Raw genomic sequence first — 23,234 nt, forward strand, 5'->3', positions numbered from 1 at the left:
TACATGGGGTGTTTGCTTCAGTTTTCTGGTGGATAGTCTTTAGCAAGTAAATACATCCTAGTGTACCAGGAATCTTTTTGATAATCGGGAATTCCAATTGATTCTGCATCAGTGGAGTCAAAGCAATTTTCTCCTTTTTTTTTTTTTTTTTTTTTAAATCAAAGTAGGGAATTACATACATTTTAATTGTTTTGCTGCCCATGCTTTTTGGGGGTCCATTCTCCTTGGTTATGAGAAATTCATTTTTTAATATACTGATGGCTTTGTGAATGCCTTATGCAGTATTTAATTTCTATAAATGCTCTTTCGAGAGAGATGAAGAATTTCTTTTCCGGAGTCATCCCAATGTCTTGATTTTGGATTCCAAGTTGAATGTACCCTTCCCTTAGAATCTGAAACCATGGTGCCTTTGACTTTTACACTCAGCCTGATGTGACTCATTCTCATTATGAGAAGGTCACCTGTGTTTTAATTTCTGGAGACATTTAGGGATTTTTCTCTATTCTTGAAGTTTAGAAAGGTCATTATGACTCTGCTAATTGTGTATGTATAGTTCTTTCAATTTTACTTTTCATATGATTCTTATATTTTTGCTTTTACTGCTTGACACTTACTTATATTCGACTTTTATTGCTCACAAATTGCTTTCATTTTGAACATTTCTGAATCCAATTTTTTTCTATTTAACTTTTTATTAATTTTCTTCATTTATTTTTCATATTTAAAAAATCCTTAATTTTTTTCTACTTGTTTCTTTAATTATCTTCTGACCTCCATTTCAGCTGTTCTGTCCTAGTGGAGATGACCCGTTGGCTTCCTGTCTCCACTTTAAGTATTTCCAGAACTTTCTCTTATAAATTATACTTCTTGAATCTCTCTGAAGATACTAATTAGAAAGTAATTTTATAGAGTTGCCATATGATCCAGCAATCCCACTCCTGGGCATATATCCAGACAAAATTCTAATTCCAAAAGATACATGCACCCCTATGTTCATTAGCAGCACTATTCACAAGAGCCGAGACATGGAAACAACCTAAATGTCCATCGACAGATGAATGGATAAAGAAGATACGGTACATATATACAATGGAATATTGCTCAGCTGTAATAATGCCATTTGCAGCAACATGGATGGACCTAGAGATGATCGTACTAAGTAAGTCAGAAAGAGAAAGATAAATACCATATGATATCACTTATATGTGGCATCTAAAATACGACACAAATCTATTTACAAAACAGAAACAGACTCACAGACATAGAGAACAGACTTGTGGTTGCCAAGGGGGAGGGGGGATGGGGGAGGGATGGGTTGGGAGTTTGGGATTAGCAGATGCAAACCATTATATAGAGAGTGGATAAACATCAAGGTTCCATTGTATAGCACAGGGAACTATATTCAATATCCTGTGACAAATCATAATGGAAAAGAATATATAAAAAAAGAATGTATATATATGTATAACTGAATCATCTTGCTATGCAGAAGAAATTAAAACATTATAAATCAACTATACTTCAATGAAAAAAAGTTATTTTAGTCATAATCCTTGTGTTATCTCTCATTTCTCTCGGTTAGTTTATTTAGTTGTGTGCACTGGTCCTTCTTACCTATGCTTTTGTTGTCTGTTCTTATTTATGGGTGAAAAACTAGCTTGATCACACAGGTAGCTGGGAGCTTCCTCTGCAGATAAGCCTCTGAGTACATCACTCCCTGGATCCATCTGAGTTGGGAAGGCTGACAGGCAGACTCTGCTTTAGGATATCTGGGTGGGGATCGAAAAGTCAGGATGGAGGCTCCCACAAATCCCAATGTATGGAGGGTTTTACTTTGAGATTTGAATGCTTTCATATATTTTATTCCTGGGTAGAGCTGCCTTCTGTCTATTATTTTCTTGGAGTTACGGTTTTTGAAGTCAGGAGTTATCTTGGGCTCTTCTCCTCTGTCTGGCCCCTGAATCCATTCTGGGTGACTTCCTAGGCTAATGCTTTAGGTTGTTTAGACAGAAGTCCAGAGGTGTTAGCCTCCAGCAGGAGCCTATACTTCTAGCTCTTTGCATCCTTGGGGAATGAGGAGGAATGACAGACCCTCTGGGTGGGTAACTGCCGAGATCACCCTTGCTCTTTGCATCTGCTAAGTCTCAGCTTGGTGGGGGGATCTCCTGAGCTCTGCTGGGAACATCTGCTCTCATGGCTGTAACTATTAACTTTAGAATCTGCTTTGGACAAGTTTTCTCTCATCTGCTTTCTCCATGACTTCAATGCTCTCTGCTTCATATCTTCCACAATTTCCTCACAAATTCTGGCCTGCTGATGGTATCATTTCTTGTTTAACCACCGTCATTGACATAATCTTTTAACCTACGTTATCTGTTATATCAATAGGATTTTGCGAGGAAAGGCCATTAAATACCTACGCCTGGTCTAGATTTGAATGACGAGTCTTTAACGATCTTTAAAGTAAGGCTGACCATTCACCTGGATGAGTTACCGCCTCAGCCTCAGTTCGCTCACCTGTTGTTTGGATCAAATATTAACCTACCACAAAGGGAGTGTTGTAGGGATTAGAAACTGGATTCAAAGTACCTGGGTGACAGGGACTCGGTACATGGCACCTGCTCTTACTATCTGCACTCCAGTGATTTCGCTGTGCCTCACTGGAGGGGAACACTATAGCTACCACTGGACGGATGGTGCGACTCAGCCCGACACGGGACACAACCTGCATGGCTTTCCTTACATAAGAGCGAGAGAGAGCAGCCTTCAGCACCCAGCCTCAGCTACACACAGAGTGGGGAGGCTCAGGAGAGTTAACCAATGGCTGTAAGCTTCTGGCTTCTCATCTGTAAAGTGGGCATAAAAACAAGAGCTGTTTGGGAAGGCTCTGTGCAGGTTAAATAAAATAAGGCCTGGAGAGTGGTATGTAGTGACCAGTCCTTCCTCTGCCCTCTTTCTCCTCTTTTCATACTCACTCTTCCCCTCCCTCCATCCTCCTCCTTTCCTTCATCCTCTCTTCCCGTGTTTCCACTATTATTGTTGTTGTTGCTGCTACTGAACCAGGACCCGGAGAATGTATTAATCCTTTTATTCACTAAAAATAGTTTTTGAATATTTACCCTTTCTTTAGCCTCATAAGGGAATAAAATTTGAAAACAGATATAGTGCTTTCCCTTCAGGCCGTTACTGCTTTTGGAATGTAGATGTGGAAAAGGTAAACCAAAGAAGCAGCAAAGCAACCAGCAAACAACCAACGGGAACTTAGAGCCAGAACTGGGTACAAATTTCAGTGTAGACTCGTATCAGTCACATGCCCCAGGGTAAGTCACTTTGCTTTCCTTAGCCTTGACCTTTGTGGTTTCCTCATCAGTAAAATGAGGAAGAAATGGAATGATGTACACGGATCACCTTGCACGGCAAGGCCTAGGGAAATGTCCATCCCCTCTCTGTTCCCCTTCCCTGGCTCTGCCAAACCCTGTAGTGGGGATTGCACTGCAGGGCCAGCTTCATGGGGTCACCACCTGTGTAAGGTCACTCAAAGCCCTGCCCTCAGAAGAGCCCTGGGTTTGGTTTAATTCTCTGCTGTTGCTGTCGAAATTCTTAATAATGTTTGCACAAGGAGCTCTTATTGTCATTTTGCACTAGATCTGTAAATTATGCAGCTGGCTTTGCTTGCTGTGACACAATGCACGGAAGAATCTGTATTTCTGTCTTCCCAGTAGACAGGGACGAAGCGGATTCCCAGATGCGTGAAGGCAGCAGCTATGGAATCTTACGGCCGGCCGTCTGTAGCTTCAGCTCTCCCAGTGTCATTTCTATCCAAGTTCCCAAAGCAGCTGGCACAGGGTTCTTTGGGTTTCCTGCAGCACTTGTAACTATAGCTCTGATTTGACACACTTACTATTTTCTATCCAAGTCTTTAAGGTAGTTCTCTGCAAGGTTTTGGAAGTGAAGCAACTTCCTGCCTTTCTGTTAATGACTTTTAAAGGAATGAGCATGTTTGGAGGATAATAAAACTTCTAGGAATAGGCTGGAAAAGGCAGGCTCATGCTGTGCACGGACTAGAGTATGTCCTCGAACGTGAAACCCCTGCCAAGGAGATGCACAGCTGGAAGGTGTCCCTGCCTCCTTCCTGAACCTTTGGTTGGCCATCTGTTCCTTTATTTCCAGAGGGGATAGAGACTGCTTTTCACAAGCCAACACAACTTCCAAATGGAGGGACAGCAACCTTTTTAGAGGTTTGATTTCCCGGTTGTTTCAAAATGAACCCCAAAAGTTGTTTGTAGGTTTGAGCAAAGTTAGTCTCAACCATATGAAGACCTCCTTTGCCTTCTTTATCCAAGTCCACAGCTGCGGACGGAGGCAAGGGCTATGGGAGGGGGAGAGAGGCTGGGCCAACCCAGTGTGGTCCTGGCGCTTCCCTCCTCGCCAGCTGAGTTCACTCTGGCCATTTGTGGGGTGATAGAGGCTATGGCCTGAGCCCTTACATACACGCAGACCGTCTTGAGTCAAGAGTATGTAATTACAGCCACAGCAATAAATTAAGAGGATGGGTTCCACAAGGATGAAAGTACGTACTCAAAGTGTGGTCTCTGTACCAAGTGTCAACATTACCTGAATCTTCCAGCACCAAAAGTCTGCAACAACCAAGCACACCCCCCTTGTCTCTCGATTTACTGGCCTGTCGTGGGGTGAGCAGTAGAAGTTTAGACTGGGTAACAGCCGTGCCCACCACCTCTCCCCCCAGACCCTTCGTTCACCCTCCTTCTGCCGTATGATGCAGGTATGATGCAGTGGTGCGTTAGGGGGTAAGCAGCCAGTTCCCATGGCCTACAGCTCTTAACATGCTTTCATACGGTGGGTGTCTATCAGACTTTTTTCAAATGTAGCGCTCTTTTTCTGACTAAAAAATTAGCAAAATTCCTAACTGTAGAGCATGGAAAAGGGGAATGACTGCTCTGGCTGAAGCAGCGCAGGTAGAACCCCGAGGTAGTGGGTGCTGTTGGTGTCCTGCCCAGATCCTCTCTACTGGGTCTGCACCCACCTCCCAGATGCCTACGTTTGCAGATCATTCTTTCTTCCCAGAATTGCCCTCAGCTAATGGAAACTGTCTCCCCTGGGAGACTGTGCAATGTCTCCCTTCCCCTCTGCCGACCCCTGGGGTCAAAGACTGATTGACACAGAGTAAAGCAGTCCTGCTCTATTGCTTTAAGGCTGACACGACCCTGTGGGGCTGTCTGTGCCCCAGAGCCGGCTGTGGATCAGGCCAGGACCACCTGAGACTACATTCCTGATCAGCCCCATCTCCTGTCCTTTCCTGATTTCCTTCCTCCTTGTAGGTTCCTCCTGAAAGTACACCCTCCATAAATTACATGCTTCTGAACCTCATGCTTTTCTTTTAGAGATATCAACTTAAGGTGAAGGATAAGGGGAAAAAAAAACCAAACTCAGTACCTTCTGCAGCTACAGCAACTTTACATGTTGGAAATAGGCTTCCTCAAAGTTGGACCTATATGATTTGATGATTCTGACCACTGAGAATGAGGTCAAAGCTGTTGCTCTCTCCATGAGCCTCTGTCTACCCCACAGCTGCTGTCCAGAGCCTGGGAACCAAGGGCATGGGCTCTAAGAATGAGATTCAGGCTCTCTGTGCAGCTGTCCAACCAGGTTGTGGACAAATTTACAAGGGAAGGTCCAATTAAGAACCAGAAAGGGTCCTGCCATGAAGCTAGATGGCTTGGCATATTGCTCTTGGCTCCTGATATACAAGCTTAAAATATCTCCCATCTTCAACCCCATGATTTATTACAAATTAGAGTATCAGGTTTTTTACTTCTTGTTGTCTGCCAAAGTCACCCTATAGGCAGTCTATAAATGGAACTTTGCCAAAATAATTCTAACCACAAGGACTAACAAACAAATCACCTATAAAACCACTGCTTTCTCAGACAAGTTCATAAAATTCATGAAATTCTAGAGCCCTTGGGTTATCAGAACCAGACTGAAGTTACTCCTTCTGGAAAAGAGACCATTCAGTGATTAAGAATCTGTACATTTGAGACGCTTCAGTGGGTTGAGTTGTGGTCTGACATGAAGCCTCCTGATTGTACATCGTGTTCTCTCTTTTATTCATCTGAAGAACCATAAACCACATGCTTTAATTTTGTAAGTTGGATTTTTTTCCTTTTGCTCTTTTTTTTTCTCTCACGCAACATATTCGTGGAACATTTATTTTGATAATGTTACTGTACTTCCAGGCTATATACCTGAGGAGAAGAGATAGAGTCCAGTATAGCAATTAGAAAAAAAATCACTCCATAGAAATTGACAATAATGAAACCTTCTATTTTGGAATTTATCTTTTCAAATGTTAACTGGAAGGTCAGATCCACTGGGGATGATCACCAGCAAACTGATCAACACATGAAGGATCCAGTACAAATGGATTAATGAAAAAAAATGGATACCAGAAACTTGAGCTTAATCAATTTGTCCTTTAAACAAGAATTAAGAAATATCAAACCTCTCAGGAACTCAGCAACTGATTATGGAAAATGCAGCTAAGAACCAGAAAATGTAAGCAAAAAGTCTGATGAACCAATCACTAGGTAAAGTCACTAAGTAAAATCAAAACACTGAAACCCCCAAATCCTTGTTTACTTCCCTGATAGTCCATTGAGTTCAGTTTCTGTTTCCTCTTAAGGAATATGAAATTCCAACTAGTGAGATGATTTATTTTCCAATACAAAAGCAAACGAAAAGAAGCATGTTAGAATACTCAAAGTAGCCTGCAGAGAGAGGATGGTCTTTGTGTAGGAAGAGTATGAAAAATGTTAGAATCAGACACAAGAAGCAGGAGGGCACAGCAGTATGGAGTCATTAGTGCAAGAGGAAAACTCTCCTGCACGCGAAAAGTTCAATAACTAGTGTTTAAAATGGTGATCCTGAATAATTAGGAAAAGGAAATTACAAAAGCAATATAATTGCTTTGAAATTTACAAAGCATTTGCAGCTCTATTATACGTGAATGAAATTCCATGTGGCATATTCTGCTTTTGAAAGTACGGAGATGTGAAACTTGCAAGCAAAATTCTCAATAGGGAAATGCCTGGAACATAAAAGGACACGTTCTCTTTTATCTGTAAGGGTTGACCCTCCAGAATGACTCCTTTCCTGAGCATCCTTGCCTGAAAAGTTTTCTCTGTACTTTTTTACAATTGGAAAGATGGTGCAATCATTGTGGTGCAAAGTCTTGGGAATGGTCACGGAAGTGGGTGGCAACGTGGCAGAGAGTGGAGACAAGATCTTAGGAGGAGAAAAGTTTAAGGACTTATGAAGTCAGGATATTTGGAAGAGTCATCTGCAGTATATGAAAATCACCGATGTTTATGACAGGGGTAGGGTTGGAAAGAGTGAGAGCGAGCCTGGAGAATGGAGAGACCTACTCGGGTTGGTAGGTGACTGCTGATTTTAGCAGTGGGTAGAAGAGACTGAGTGTGTGGATTTTAAAGCTATACGTTTTAGAGGAGGAGAGATCAGAGTCTGGAAGCAGTAGTGAGGCAGCCTCCTCAACTACCGAGCCTGATGAGGGAGAAAAGAGCCACCGTTTGAGAGGCTGCAGGGGAATGGCTGGGCATCAGAGTCAGAAGTGAAGGACACATCAGAGACGTTGAGGAGAGAGAGGATTTACTGAAGAGTAAATTCCAGAGGGTAGAGAGTACCGACCGCTGGGGAGGGTGGCAGACAGAGTTGATGAGTAGATATGCAGACCTGTATGGAGATTAAACTGTGAAAAAGGAAGGGGGCTCTGCAGCCTTGTGCTCTTCTGGTGATTGACGAGCTAGGGAAAGGGGTGTCATGGGAATCTCTCCCAAGGTTTCCAAGTTACTTTGTTCTGATAAAGCTGAGAGTGTTGGAGATGAAGAGAGGGAATGTGGGGGTCTTACCGGGGCACATAGTACTCTAGGACCTCTTTTCACTGCTCTCTCTCTCATGTCAGTTTGGAGGGCAAGGTAGCAGTGGCATTCCTGGGAGCCCAGGGTGTTCTGGATCCCTCCTCTTTATTCTTTCTCTTGTGCCTGACCTCAGTCCTTCATGCTGTGGTCACACTTGCTCCCAGACCTGAGGAAAACATGCTGACTGACACTTCAGCTATGGGGGCCATTAGGAACAGACAACAGGTCCAAGTTTCATTTTCAGATAAATGAAGCACCCTCTGAAGGCTGACAGACATCTTGTCTCCTGTCCACCTGCTTCCAAAAACCTCTCTATTCAGGCCCCCTGGGGGTTACTGAGGATGAGTTCTGGTTTTCTGGCTTGGCTGACTCCATGGATGATGCTCATCTCTGGATGAGAACACAAGAAGAAGAACACACAAGAATTGAGCTGGTATCTGAGTTAAGAATGATAAGTTTAGTTGAGGGTAGGTTAAATTTAAAATATATGGAGGGCATCAAGACAGGTGGCCCAAAAGGCAGTGAGATATATTGGTCTGGAGCTCAGAAGAGTGATGACTGTGTTGGCTTCATATTTGGGAGTTATCAGCTGGTGGATGAAATAAAAAGAATAGGTAAGATGTCCCAGAAAGACCCAGAGAGATTATGAAGAGTGAGAAAGGCTGAGGCCTGAGAACAGAATGCTGGGGAAGACCAACCCTTGAATGATGGGTGGAGGAGAATGTGATAGCCAATAGGACTAGAGAGGAACTGTTACAGCAGTAGAAAGGGAATCAAAGGAGAAAATGAGATTTAAGGAGGGAGCAAAGAGGGAGCACCTCTCTAGATAAAGGTGGAAACGTGAGCACTGGTATTTAACTTTCCTGATTCCAAATCCAGCTCTAAGGGACCACTGGTATATAAACACAGAGAACTACAAAAAAGGGGATTTCACAAGATAAGAACACATAGGAAGCCTGCTAGAAAGAGTGAGGATGAGATAAGATTGAAGGAAGGTCCCAGGGCTGTCCTATAGTAACTCATCCAGAGATATTATGAAGATTTAAATGAAAGGAATAATTTTCAGGCAAAATACAAGTTCACAAACCTGATTCATGTCAGTTTAGGAAAAGAGAATAGAATAAAAAATACAAAAATGTTTTCAAATTTTATTTTAAAATAGGTGCCAGTTTTAGATATTGTCCCATTTTTTTCAAACATTCAAAGTGGAGATCTGGGTTCTACAAACTGTTCACAGAACAAAAACCAAAAAGAAACAAACAAAAACATCCATGTATATCTTCCCAAATAATTTTTTTTAACTTGGCATATCCTTAAAAATAATATCTGACCAAGGACACAAAATGACAGAGAACAATCTTTCTTATGTATATAGATGTAAAAATAATAAAGTACTGGCAATAAAAACCTAGCAGTTTATTAAAAGAAAATCCCCATGGTCAAGTGGGACCTTTTCCAGGAATGTAAGGAGAGTTTAATTTAGGCTATCTATTAATATAATCCACCACATAAAGAGGCCAAAGGACAAAAAAAAAAAAAAATCACATGATTACTTTGATACTTGCCAAAAAGTCATTTGAAACAATTCCACATCCATTCCTGGTGGAAATTCTTAGTAAGCTAAGAACATTACCCAAATTTACATAAGAAACACTGTCTCAGTTTAATTGCAAACAGAGTGGGAAGTCTGGAATTTGTGTAGAAGGAAGACTTAAGAAATGATTTAGTTGGAAATGGATTTGTCTTGAAGTTAAATTTGCAAACTACCACCTGATGTTTCTCAGGCTGAATGTGTAAATTTTAAGTGGCTTGCAGAGTAACTTGAGATACAAGAGATCTAACAGTACCCCCTAGTACCAACACTGTACAATATACACCTATACGCAATGTACACTTACAGCAAAACTTAGGTAGCACTTAAAGTTAGGTACTAGCCCAATACCGCCACTGATACTTACTGTATTTTGGGATATCTACTGCAATAATATTCTGTCCCTACCTATCCCACTCCCCTAACCCCCAAAAGAGATAATTATAGTTAGACAGGCAAAATTATTTTTGTAGATACTATGGTAATCTAATAATAATAGCCAACATTGACTCACTATGTGCCATGCACTGTGTTAGGAACTTAGGATACACTCATTAACCTAACCCTAATGACAGTGCTGCAAAAGACCATTAGTATGCTCATTTTACAGAAAGAACAGTGAGGCTCAGGAAAGTGAAGGACAGGGAAGCTCATTAAGTGGCATCCCAAAGCCGTACATTGGGATTTGAACACAGCTGCTTCTGACTCCTGAGCCCACAATGAATCAGTAAGCAACACTGTACTTCTTTATTAATGAATAAGAAATGGAATCTAAAAGACCTTAGATTACAAAATTAATATAAAATTAGTATAAAATATCCAGGAAATAGCTAACAGAGGACTGGGCAAAAAGTATTTGAAGAAAATTACTAAGCGTTTATGAGTGGCATAAAAGACATCTCAATAACTAAAGATATATACTATGTTCTTGGATGAGAAATCCCACTATATGTAAAGATTTTGCTGAAACGATCTTAAAAGTTTCATGCAATTCTTCTCAAAATATTATATTTATAACTTGATGGAAAATCAAAACGGTGAGTGCAGTTAAATAAATAAATTCCCAGATAGGTACCTGTATTATCAGTTATCAGTCTATTATAAAGCTACAGTAATTAAAAAATTGTAATGTCAAAGTAGTGTGTAGGTAATAAATGCAAAATCATTAGACTATAACAGATGACTGTAAAAGACAATCTAGTACATATTACCATTTATTACATAATAGATCTAACATTTCAAATCAGTGTAAAAATGAACGGTTCAACAAGTGGTTTTTTTAATTCAGAAAAAATTAAAGTTCTTCCTTACCACATAACAACATAAATTCCAGATGGATTAAAGTGATAAAAGTAAAAAGTATATAATAAGGAGCTAGAGAAACACACAGATTAATATTTATTTGCTCCCAGGGTGGGGAAGACCTTTCTAAATATAAATGGAAGACCTTTCTAAATATAAATTTAGAAATTTAAATTTCTAAATATAAATTTAGCCATAGCTAAATAAGTTTGAGACATTTAACAACATAAAAAAATAATCTTCCATGTTGAAAATGTAATAAAATTGAAAAACAAATTTCAATCTGGGAAAACGTTAGCAACATATATGAAAGATTGTGGTTTTAATATTCATAAAGAACTTTTAAAAAATCAATAGGAAATAAATGCTCTTAAAATAGATGAATATATAATTCACAAAAGAAAAAAATTTTAATATAAAAATAACACTTTCTAGTGAATAAAGGTAACCAAAACAATAAAAAATTTCAATACATCTTTGCCCTTCAAATTTGCTGATAAAAGGCTATAAATCTAAACATAACAAAAATAACTAACAAGAAAGAAAACAACTCAAAAAACAGGTAAAGGCCTTGAATGGACATTTCTCCAAAGAAGATATACAAATGACCAATAAGCACATGAAATTATGCTCAACAACACTAATCAGTAGGGAAATGCAAGCAAAAGCCACAATGAGATAGCATCTCACTCCCATTAGGATAAAATAAAACCCAGAAAATAACTAGTGTTGGTGAGGATGTAGAGAAATTGGAATCCTGTTCATTCCTGGTGGGAATCTAAAATGGTACAGCCATTGTGAAAAACAGTATGGTGAATCCTCAAAAGATTAAAGATAGAATTACCATATAATCCAGCAACCTCACTTCTGGCTATATACCTAAAGGAAATGAAAGCAGGGACTTGAACAGATATTTGTACACCCAAGTTCATAGCAGCATTATTCACAAGAGTCCATTGATGGATGAATCAATAAAGAAATGTGGTATGTACATACAATGGAATATTATTCAGCCTTAAAAAAAGAAGGAAATTCTGAGTTATACCACAACATGGATGGACCTGGAAGATTTATGTTAAGTGAGATAAGCCACTTACAAAGGGACAAACATTAAATGATTCATCATATATGAGGTACCTAGAGTTAGTCAAATTCATAGAATCAGAAAGTAGAATAGTAGTGGTTGCCAGGAGCTGGAAAAAGTAGGAGACGGGGAATAACTGTTTAATGGGTACAGAACTTCAGTCTGGGAAGATGAAAAAGTTCTAAAGATGGTGACGGTTATACAACAATATGAATGTATTTAATGCCACAGAAAACTACATTTAAAATGTAACCATTTAAAAATTAGTAAGAAGGTAAATTTTATGTTATGTGTATTTTAACTCAAAAAAAAATCCTAAGGAGATTGAATTTTACTGCCTACATATAGTGGAGATCTGAAAAGAAAGAATGAACAAGAAACAAATTTCTCACCAATTCAGGTTGATGAGAAAGAAAATCTTAGTATAGACATAAGGTGGACAATAAAAAAACAAATATTTCCTTGGGAATTCATAATCACAGATCTGCCTTCACATAGATTTGGGGCTTAAATTTATACAACACAACTTGGTCTGAGAATCCCCAAACTGAAAAAAGTAACAAAGAATTAGGTTCTCAGGTAACGATGCCTTGGGGCACTTGGTGGAAGCAATCTCTGTACAGTGGACTCTATTACTGGAAGAACTAATAGTATGAGGATGTCCATTCTCTCCAAATGGATTTGTACATTTAATGCAACCCCAGTCAAAATCCTAGCAGGTGTTTTTGTGGAAATTGATTAGCTGATTCTAAAATGCATAATGGAAATGTCAAGGGCCCAAAATAATCAAAACAGTTTTGAAAAAGCAAGGCAAAGCCAGAAGTCTTACTCTGCCAGATATCAAAACTTTTTAATAAAGCCATTATATTTAACACAGTGCTGTGCTGGTACAAGGACAGACAAATAGACCAATGGGGCAGGGCATCAACCTCCACATAAATCAAAAATATAGCCATCCAGTTTATGGCAAAGGTGGCAGTGCAGTGCCGTAATGAATCTTGACCCCTACCTCACACTCACAGCAATTTCAAATGGACTATAGACTTATGTGTGAAAGGCTAAGCAATAACATTTCTGAGAAATACTAGGAGATATTCTAGGAGAATACTTTCATGCCTTTGGGGTAGGCAAAGATTTCATAAGGAGAACACAAAAAGCACTAACAACCATAAGTGAGAAAATTAATAATTTGACTACATTCAATAAGAATTTCTGTTAAGAAAAGAAAAGCCACAGGATAGAAGAAGATATCTGCAACACATTTATCTTTAAAAGTACTTGGATCTAGAATATGTAAAGAATTCATATAAATTTTTAAAAATGACATATAAGCTAATAGGAAAATAGATAAAAGATTTGAATAACTATTTCACAAGAAGACATTCAAATGCCCCAAAGCATAAAAACTGCTTAATTCGGGACTTCCCTGGCAATCCAGTGGTTAAGACTCTGCCCTCCCAATGCAGGGGAGAAGGGTTTGATCCCTGGTCAGGGAACTAAGATCCCGCATGAGGCATGGCCAAAACAAAACAAAACAAAAACACTGCTTAATTCATTAGTCATTGGGGACATACAAGTTAAAACCATGGCACAATACCACTAATCACCTATGAGAATGGCTGAACTGAGAAATATAGACAATACCAAACGTTGGTGGGATGCGGATCAGATGGAACTCTTACACATTGTTGGTGGGATCACGAATTGGTACGGATGCTTTGGAAAGCTGACAATATCTACTAACACTGAACTTATGTATACCCTACAGCCCAGCAATGTTGCTCCTAGGTATACACCCAACAGAGGTGCCACAAGGAATATGTATAAGGATGGTCAAAGGGGTATAACTTCTAGCAGCCGAAACCAAGAAACAATCCAAATGTCCACCATCAATAGAGTGGTTAAATAGTGGTCTATTCACACAGTGGAATTCTATATAGCAATGAAAACGAAAACTACTGCTACATGCAACGGTATAAATGAATCTCACAACATCATGCTAAGTGAAAGAAGCCAAGCATAAAAGAGTACACACTGTATGATTCCATTTATATAAAGGAAGGTTAATTTATGTTGTTAGAAGTCAAAATATTATTTACCTTTGGGAAGGCAGTGACAGAAAAGGGTATGAGAGAGATTCTGGGGTGCTGATAACATTCTATTTCTTGATTTTTGTTTTGGTTACATACTGATAAATAATTTATTTTTTGAAAATTCACTGATCTGTAATCTTGTGTGCACTTTTTGGTATGATGTTATACTTCAAAGTTTACAAGAAAAAAAGCTATGATACGGCTTCCCTGGTGGCGCGGTGGTTAAGAATCAGCCTGCCAATGCAGGGGACGTGGGTTCGAGCCCTTGTCTGGGAAGATCCCACATGCCGCGGAGCAACTAAGTCCGTGCGCCACAACTACTGAGCCTGCGCTCTAGAGACCGCGAGCCACAACAACTGAAGCCCGCGTGCCTAGAGCCCATGCCCCGCAACAAGAGAAGCCACCACAATAAGAAGCCCACGCACTGCAATGAAGAGTAGCCCCCCACTCGCCGCAACTAGAGAAAGCCCATGTGCAGCAACGAAGACCCAACACAGCCAATAAATAAAAATAAAATAAAAAATAAAAATAAAAATTCTAAAAAAAAAAGCTATGATAGATATTTCTAGAGAGCACTGTGTCAGTGAGAATAAAAGACCTTCGAAGTGTTTATATCCAGACGTAGCAATTTTACTTCCCATGAAATGAATCAGAAAAATATTCAAATGTTGATGTCTATCAGGAAGCCCGTTTAAATACTGATATTTTTTTAAAGCTTGAAAGCTGAGAAAGAATCTAAATGTACCATCAGAAGAGACTGATGAAACAGATATGGTACAACATGACATAGACCATCTTTAATACTTATCTAAGAATACAAGAAAACTATGTACAACATTAGGTATAAGAAAAAACACAATGTGCATTTATGTATACATTATTTCAATTTTGTTTCAAGCGTGTGTGTGTGTGTGTGTGTGTGTGTGTGTGTGTGTGTGTGTGTAAAAGGAAACCTGAAAGAAATACAGCAAAAAACCTAACAATCCTTATGTCTAGGTCATTGTGTGATAAATGAATTTTTATATATTCTGGGCTTTCCAGTTTTCTACATTTAGTGCTTATTACTTTTATAATCATGAAAATAACTTAATAAGGACATAATCAACCTTATAAATCCAGCTGTATCTGAGCAACGCTTAGATTCTTTAGCAATGTGGAGGAAACAGCAGGTTACTTTTGCCAGAACCATTTCTTCGTATTGAAGTATAAATGGGAAGTGAAGAAGAGAAAGTAAATACAAATGATTCCAAGTATCTCGGCTGGAAGGGAAAATATCTTGCTTTCTTTGACATTCTGTAATTCTTTTAGTCTAGACCAGTGTTTCTCAAACTTGGCTGTACAATGAAATCACTAAGGAAGCTTTATAAAAATGCTGATTGCTGGGACCTTCACTCACAGATTTCAATTTAATAGGTCTAGCCTATGGTCTGGACTCTCCAGGGGATTTGAATGCAAGGCCAAGGTTCCATTTTCTTTCTTCTCCCCTGAGTAGAAGTTAAATTCCTTATCAATAATAGCTTCATGCAGCCTCATGGCACAGGGAGATCAGCTAGGTGGTTTGTGACCACCTAGAGGGGTGGGATAGGGAGGGTGGGAGGGAGGGAGACGCAAGAGGGAAGAGATATGGGAACATATGTATATGTATAACTGATTCAATTCGTTGTAAAGCAGAAACTAACACAAGAAACTAATACACCATTGTAAAGCAATTATACTCCAATAAAGATGTTAAAAAAAAAATAATAGCTTCATATATATGTAATGGGTGAGCTGGCCACAAAGTAGGCAGTCAATAAATAGTTGCTGATTGATGGACACAGAAACCTTTCCGGGAGATGCAGGGCACATCTTCATGGTTAGGAATTCCTTCTCGATAGCTTAGAAGGTGGTCCAGATTCAGAGAGAACCATCCATGAATGAGGGGACACCTTGGTCCATGGCTCCAGTGGTGCCCTAGGTGGCTTATATCAACATTTCAAAATCAAAGTCACATGCTGGTGAGTCTATCGCTAATCTTCTTGGGGATGCAACATAGCTAAGATGAAATCTCACTGCAGTCAACAGTATAACTTAAAGTGCAAAGGGAGGAAAACTCAGTTATACTATTGAACATCATTTTTGATTATTGAAATTCTTCCAGTGATGACATTTGTGATTGGTCAGTGACAGAATCATCTAATTTGAAGCAGGAAGAGAAAGTAAACAATGCTTTATGCTTACAAATGCTTTCAACATATTGGGTGTTTTACCTATTCTCAGGCTTTACAAAAAGCCATGCCAATGGGGATTAGCATCCCCATTCTAGATTTTAGGAAACCAAGGCTCAGAGAGGTTAGGCAGCTTGCCCAAGGACACAAAGATGGCAACTGATAAGAAGAGATTTGACCTCTTGTTTATTTGACCTCAAAACCTACAATCCCTTCATATCATCAAAATGTGACTTTGTGTCATATAAGTGATGGCAAAGGGCATCCATACAAAACTTCATGTGACACCTTAGTAAGATTTCTATGTTGTCAATAAGTTAGTAAGAGAAAAGACATTCATTGCAATAAGGGATGCTGAAACATGAAATTTTTCTTAGTATTCAATGGTCTCTGTCAAGCACTTAGAAAAAAAATTAGATTGTGGTCTTTCTGGGATAGTTAGTGGAAAGATACAGGGGTGAGGTTCATTAGTGGCTTTCAAACTCTTTCAACTTGACTAATTTTATGAAAAACAAAACCACATAAACTAGATTATGACTTGTGCTTACCGGAATTTACTCTGAGGAAATTGTGCTGAGGTATCCAAGGTCCAAGACGGGGACCTTCTTAGACTATTGGCAGTAACTACCTGTGTGATCTTAGGCAAGTCACTACCTCTCTGTGGGCCTCGATTTACTCAACAGAGAAAAAAAAAAGGGAGGGGATATTTAAATAACCTTTGAAGGCTATAAACACTTTATTAAGCTGGTATAAACTATGGATCCTTTCCCCAGACAATGCACATATACATGTACACGAGCAATTCTGAAAGTTCTGGTTGTTCACAGATATTCCAAAGACAATTTGTGGACCTTCAAAGAATATACTGACCCTTGATTTAAAACACCTGGAGTATGTGATAATGGGATTGTAGTCATGTTTACAAAAAGAGCCCTTATTCTTTAGAGATGCATCTGGAAATATTTACAAATGAAATGCTTTGAGGCTTGGAACTTGCTTTAAAATGATCCAGTGTGCATGGGGAGGGGTGGGGGTAGTGCTGGGGGTAACAGATGAAGCAAGATGGTCCATGAATTGATAACTGGTGAAGCCAGGTGATTAGGTACATGATGGTTCTTTATAGTATTTTCTCTGTGTTGACATTTTCCATAATAAAATAAATTTACACAATAAAAATTATCCATAATTTTACAAATACCCAGAATAGATCATCTCCAGTGTTTCCAGTTCTAATAGTCTATGATTTAGCATTCCAAAGAATCTGCAGAAATGGACTTCCGGAAACGTTTTACGTGCTCGGGGCATTGAATCATTATCATTCTTCTCTAATGGACCCTCTAGACCAAAGGGTTTGCTGTGGCCCGGTTTTCCAGATGGTTCTGTGATATTCCATTTAATCACTTCCGTAAATATACTTTTAGGGAAAGAGTAGCAAAATCAAATGCAAAGAAGCTGTATAAGAACTGGGCTTTAATCATTTCACATGCTAATGTGGCTCAATTTATTTTCAAAGATTTCTTAAGATGAGAAGACCAAAATACGGTTGCAAATGGCTTTTAGTAGCATATAAAATACTTGGTTAGGATGTTAGGTGAAAGAGTACAGGATGTAAAACAGTACACAGACATGAGAGATGGCTGCAGGTGGTGACAACTTGTCTTCCAGAGCCATGCTGCCTGGGTCCCTGTCCTTGCTGTGTCACTCAACTAACTACAATCGTGGGGAAGTCACATAACCTTTCTGAGTTTCTGCTTCCCTATCCATAAAACAGAAATAATAGCAGAATCTCCCTCACAGGGTTATTATGAAGGGTCAAGTTGCGCCTGACAGACCAAGCACTCAGTAGATGCTCACCATTGTTCTCTCAACTGTGTAAATATAAAAATCAGTGAGGGCTTCCCTGGTGGCACAGTGGTTGAGAGTCCGCCTGCCGATGCAGGGGACACGGGTTCGTGCCCCGGTCCGGGAAGATCCCACATGCCGCGGAGCGGCTGGGCCCGTGAGCCATGGCCGCTGAGCCTGTGCGTCTGGAGCCTGTGCTCCGCAACGGGAGAGGCCACAACAGTGAGAGGCCCGCGTACCGCAAGAAAAAAAAAATCAATGAAAAGAGGCAAACATACAATCAAGATATCAGTAGTTGTCTCTGAACTGGACCAGTGGGGAATTTTTAAAACTTTTTTTCAGGACTTTTCAAATTTCCAGAGTATTTGTTACTCTTATCATGAGAGAAAAAAGTTATTTTAAAAATGTGTAGTGAAACCTAACGATCAAAACAAATCAACATATATAACCAAACAGAAACGGACTCACAGATACAGAGAATAAACCAGTGATTGCCAGAGGGGAGGGAGGTGGGGGGAATGAGTGAATGAGGTGAAGGGGATTAAGAGATACAAACTACTAGCTATAAAATAAGTAAGTCACAGGGATGCAATGTACAGCACAGCGAATGCAGTTAATAATATTATAATAACTTTGCATGATGACTAATCTATAAAGACAATGAATCGCTAGGTTGTACACCTGAAACTAATACAGTACTGTAAGTCAACTAGGTTTTAATAAAATAAAAGAAAAAACTAATTTTAAAAGTCTTTCTTGAGAAAGTTTACTGTCCAGAGGGGCTGAACCATTCTGCCCCACACGGTATTTTGACAAACAAACCACTTCAGAGGAGAGTAAGATGGGATGACTACATGTCCACATTCTCCTACCAGACGCTCATCCTCAGGGTGGAGGACCCTTGTTAACGCCAATAAGCTTTTCAAATGTGGCACTGCTGGTGCAGAATAAATAGAGCCTGCCTCTACTCCTGTTTCATGCCATCCTAATGTTCCCTTACCATACCCCCTCCACATCAGTAGTTTAGCCTTTTTGAGAAGCATGGGCCCCTTGGAGAGTATCAAAAACACTATGCCCCCCCAAAATGTCACCTTCAGGCACACCATTTTGCATTCAATTTCTTGGGGTTCACGGGACCCCCACAGTCCATCTCCACTGATTAAGAACACCTAAGCCATGACAGCAAATTTAGGAATGTATAAATACACTTTGAGAAAAATTGACGTGTGCAGATCCAAAACCATAAACCAGATAAGTTGGTGGATAATGACGGGTATTACATACGTAGGTTTTGCTTTGCCAAAGAATTTACATTAGGATATCTATAAATAGTAAGCCCATACAGTGTGTTTGAACAGTGCTTCTGTATAAGCAAATCCTAAGTGCTTTCCAGAACATACCTACTGCAGAGCAACAGGGCCAATTCAAAAAGTTGAATACTAGTTTCACTCCTGAGTTTAGCTGCATTAATTTATAGTATTCTAGATCACGTCTGAAGTGGCCACTACCCCATATCACTTAGGTGAATGAAGGTCAATGATGGACAATGATGAGACAGCCAGAAACTTCTGGTCGGAGGGGTAACGGTCCATGTGTATGGGTTGTGAGATGGATTTGGAGTGAATCATCTATGGTGAGATGGATCCCATCTCCTTATCTCAGGAAGGAAAAGGGTAAACATGGATCGAGTCCTTACACGGTACTGGGATGTATAGTCCTTACACTGTACTTACTATGCCTCACAATGATTCTGGAAGGTGGGGTTTTGCCCCCGTTTCCAACTGCGCTTTAGAAAAGTTGACACACATATTTCAGGTCAGATATTTATCAAAAAAATAAAATAAAGATAATGCAAAGCTCTTTGTCTTGGATTAGCATGTCTGATGGTTAACTTTTGAAGGCTGGGGTACACACAGTGGGCAGCGTCACTTAAACTGAGAGCCACTTAACTGTGCTTTTGATCCTGCTGATTTGTCAATGGCTTCCAGGGATGTGTGTGAAGGGAGATAAGGATGGGACTCTTCTTTGCCCCATCTGACCTGCCCTCCAGACTGGCAACCTCCTTTCCTTCATTCCTACACAGGAACTGCCCCACACTCCAAAGACATCCAGGGAACACAAAAGGAGATCTGGATAAAGAGCCAGGAGTCCTGCCCTTAAAAAAATCCATATAACTACAAACTCCATCTTATGGTTTTCACTCCCGGCTGAGATGCCATTTGGCATCGCACAGCTAGCAGCCGCATTTTACTTTATCCTCTTCCGAGATTTCCAAACATGTGCCTGGCACCCACGAGAGTTTCAGAAGAAGTGTACCAGGGACAGAAGTGCTGCGAGGTTGGTTTTGTGTATGTCAGTGTAACTCTCATGAAAGCAAGTGTAAGTCCGAGGATTAACTTCCACAAGAGCAACATCAACTTTCCCGAGAACGCATCATTTCCCTAGTTTTTCTGAAATGAGCTGTATCTGAGGTTAGGGATGAGCCCTTTAAGCAAAGGGTCTCAGACCTTTGGGATACAGGCAAACCTCTGCTGGTCCGCAAGTGCCCCAGCTTTTCTTGAGGAGTATCCCTGAAAAGCTGTTTGTCCCTCAGCCTTCAGAAGCCACCTAATACTTACACGCGCTTTGCGTACATGCAGGTTCAAAGCACAGAACAACCACGCCACCACCACCCAAGAAAGCTATCTGAACCCGGAGTCAACTGAACTGCGGGTGCTCGCAGGGTGGAAGCCCTGCGCAAAGCCCCCGGGCTGTGTGGGCAAGAAAGCTGGGTCTCCAGGGATGTGGTCCAGCATCGCTATCAGCGAGTCCTGCCGTACATTCAAGTCTCAAGGGAGGTACAGTCCTTGAGAGGAACTGGGGACGCGTCTCAGACTCTGGCGCCAGCGCCAGTAGGGAGGAAACAAAGGTGGACAGAGGAGAGAAGGAGACTGAGTTTGTATCCTCTCGGGGCAAGCGTGCGCGCTACCTTGGATTCCTGGCTGCCGGTGGATGCAGGAGAGGGCGGTTGTTCGGCGTTCGTCGTCTCCTTGGGCAGCCCGTCCACGCCGTCCTCGCGGGCGCCGCTCGGGGGGATCATCTTGGCGGCGCGGGAAAGGTGTTGGGCTCCCGGAGGAAGAGCGAGGCTAGCCTCCCTGCGGCGCGCCCTCCCCGCCGCGGGCCGGCTTGCTCAGCTCTGGAGGCCGGGGACTCCCATCCTCGCCGAGGCGCCGACGCACCCTCCTTCGGCCTCGCCCCCTCCCCGGCCCTGCCCACCTCCCCGGCAACCCCGCGGGCAGGGGGAAAGCGCGCCGCCCCACCGCGCCCGCGGCCACCTCGCGGGGGACCGCACAGTCGTGACTGGGCTCGGGCTGGCCCGCCCCCCAGAGAAGAGGGGCGGGAGGTGGCTCCGGGGCGGGGCTGCGCGGGCCCCCGCGGGGAGCAGCGGGGCAGAAGTGGGCAGCGCCCTCGGGAGGCCCTCCGGGGAGGCTGGGCGCGCACAGCACGGTCGCGGAGATGCTTTAGGAAGTAGACGGAAAATTCAGACCAAACGCCCGAATGAATGATCCAGCCGGAGAGACCACCTGCAGCAACTCCCTCCTGCACCCTGAGAAACATCGACTCTCAGGGAGCCGGTGACTTAGCCAAGTTATTTATAGGGTTCAGTGACGGAGGAAGCAGAGCTGGAGTTCCCTGGCCTGAGGGCGCTCCTCTTTCCTCGGTTCAGTTTTGGACTAAAGCAGGGGGATACTGCAAAATGTGGATGTGTCCTAGTTCTGTTGTGCATTTATGTGCTAAGCCGTCACACTTTTTACCGTATTTAATCCTCAGAGCCACCTTATTAGGCTAGGTATTATCAGTCGCATTTATAGATGAGAAAACTGGGAGGCTCAGTAATTTGCTCCAAGTCGCTAAACTGTAAATGGTGGAGCTGGGATCTGAACCCATTTTGGCGTCAAAATCCATGCTTTTTGGACTGTGGAGCCTTAAATCTAGGCCAGATCTTCATAGCTGAGGAGCAAATGGGTGTTGCAGTATAGCAAGGATGTCAGGGCTGTTTGCAGAGGGGCAAACCAGTACCTACGCCTTAGTAGGTCTTTCGGAAACAGAGGGATGGCCCCATGGGATAAAGGGGCAGAAGAATCCAGTATCTTTTGAAGAAAAACTTCAGTGTGCAGGGAAAGGAAATACATCTGGATTTTTAAAAAATAAATTTATTTTATTTATTTATTTTTGGCTGCACTGGGTCTTCGTTGCTGTGCATGGGCTTTCTCTAGTTGTGGCGAGAGGGGGCTTCTCTTGCTGCGAAGCACGGGCTCTAGGCGCACGGGCTTCCGTAGTTGTGGCACACGGGCTCAGCTGTTGTGGCTTGCAGTCTCTAGAGCGCAGGCTCAGTAGTTGTGGCGCACGGGCTTAGTTGCTCCGCGGCATGTGGGATCTTCCTGGACCAGCACTCGAACCCATGTCCCCTGCATTGGCAGGCTGATTCTTAACCACCGGGCCACCAGGGAAGTTCTATATCTGGATATTTAAAAGCCTTCACCTCCCCACCCCAATACAAAACTCCTTAATTTTCCAACAGGAAACTACAAACATGTTCAGATTTTATTTAATAGCTATAAATGTTTGCAAGGCCAGCTTCACGGTGTTAGCAAATGCAAGTTCTTGTGCCCAATGCACAGTAAAGCCAAACAAACTGAAAAATCGGAGTTTGGAGCAGAGAAAGGTTTATTGAAGGGCCATGCAAGGAAACAGGTGGCTGTTCCTGCCCCCAAACCCTCAAACTCTCAAACTCCTCGAAGGGTTTCAGCAAAGCACTTTTAAAGGCAAGATGAAGGAAGGGCGTGGTTAGTTGTTGCGAACTTCTTGGTGTAAGAATTCTTTGTTCTTCCAGCTATCCACATAGGTCAGGATGTTCCTGTAAACCTCTAACAAGGCAACTGTTATTCTCTGTTTTGCAACTTTTTATCACTATATGGAAGGACTCTTAAAGGTCAGAGAATAGTCTATGCTGTATATTTCAGGCTATAGACAACATTCTTTTACAAAAGGTGCAGAGCCAGCATGACTAAGTGCAGACAACAGAACACAAAGGTTGAAGTGAAAAGGAACGGATGTAATATGGAATCAGATTTTCCTTCCCTTTTACAATGGGTATGCAGCCTGTGCAGTCACAGAGGG

The 23,234-nt window shown here is 41.4% G+C and overlaps 1 protein-coding gene across 2 annotated transcripts in view; it reads right to left on the bottom strand.

The window, feature by feature from the left end:
• STAC (SH3 and cysteine rich domain) overlaps nt 1-21,333 on the bottom strand; it is a 103,307-nt gene extending 81,974 nt beyond the window's left edge. For both annotated transcript variants that reach the window (XM_007115172.4, XM_007115171.4), the window contains exon 1: nt 21,043-21,333. In XM_007115172.4, coding sequence (XP_007115234.1) covers nt 21,043-21,153 — 111 coding nt within the window. In that variant the 5' untranslated portion in view covers nt 21,154-21,333. The remainder of the gene's footprint in view (nt 1-21,042) is intronic.
• Nucleotides 21,334-23,234: the final 1,901 nt, after the last annotated feature.

Source organism: Physeter macrocephalus, chromosome 18, assembly GCF_002837175.3.
Source record: "Physeter macrocephalus isolate SW-GA chromosome 18, ASM283717v5, whole genome shotgun sequence".
Taxonomy (NCBI): Eukaryota; Metazoa; Chordata; class Mammalia; order Artiodactyla; family Physeteridae; genus Physeter; species Physeter macrocephalus.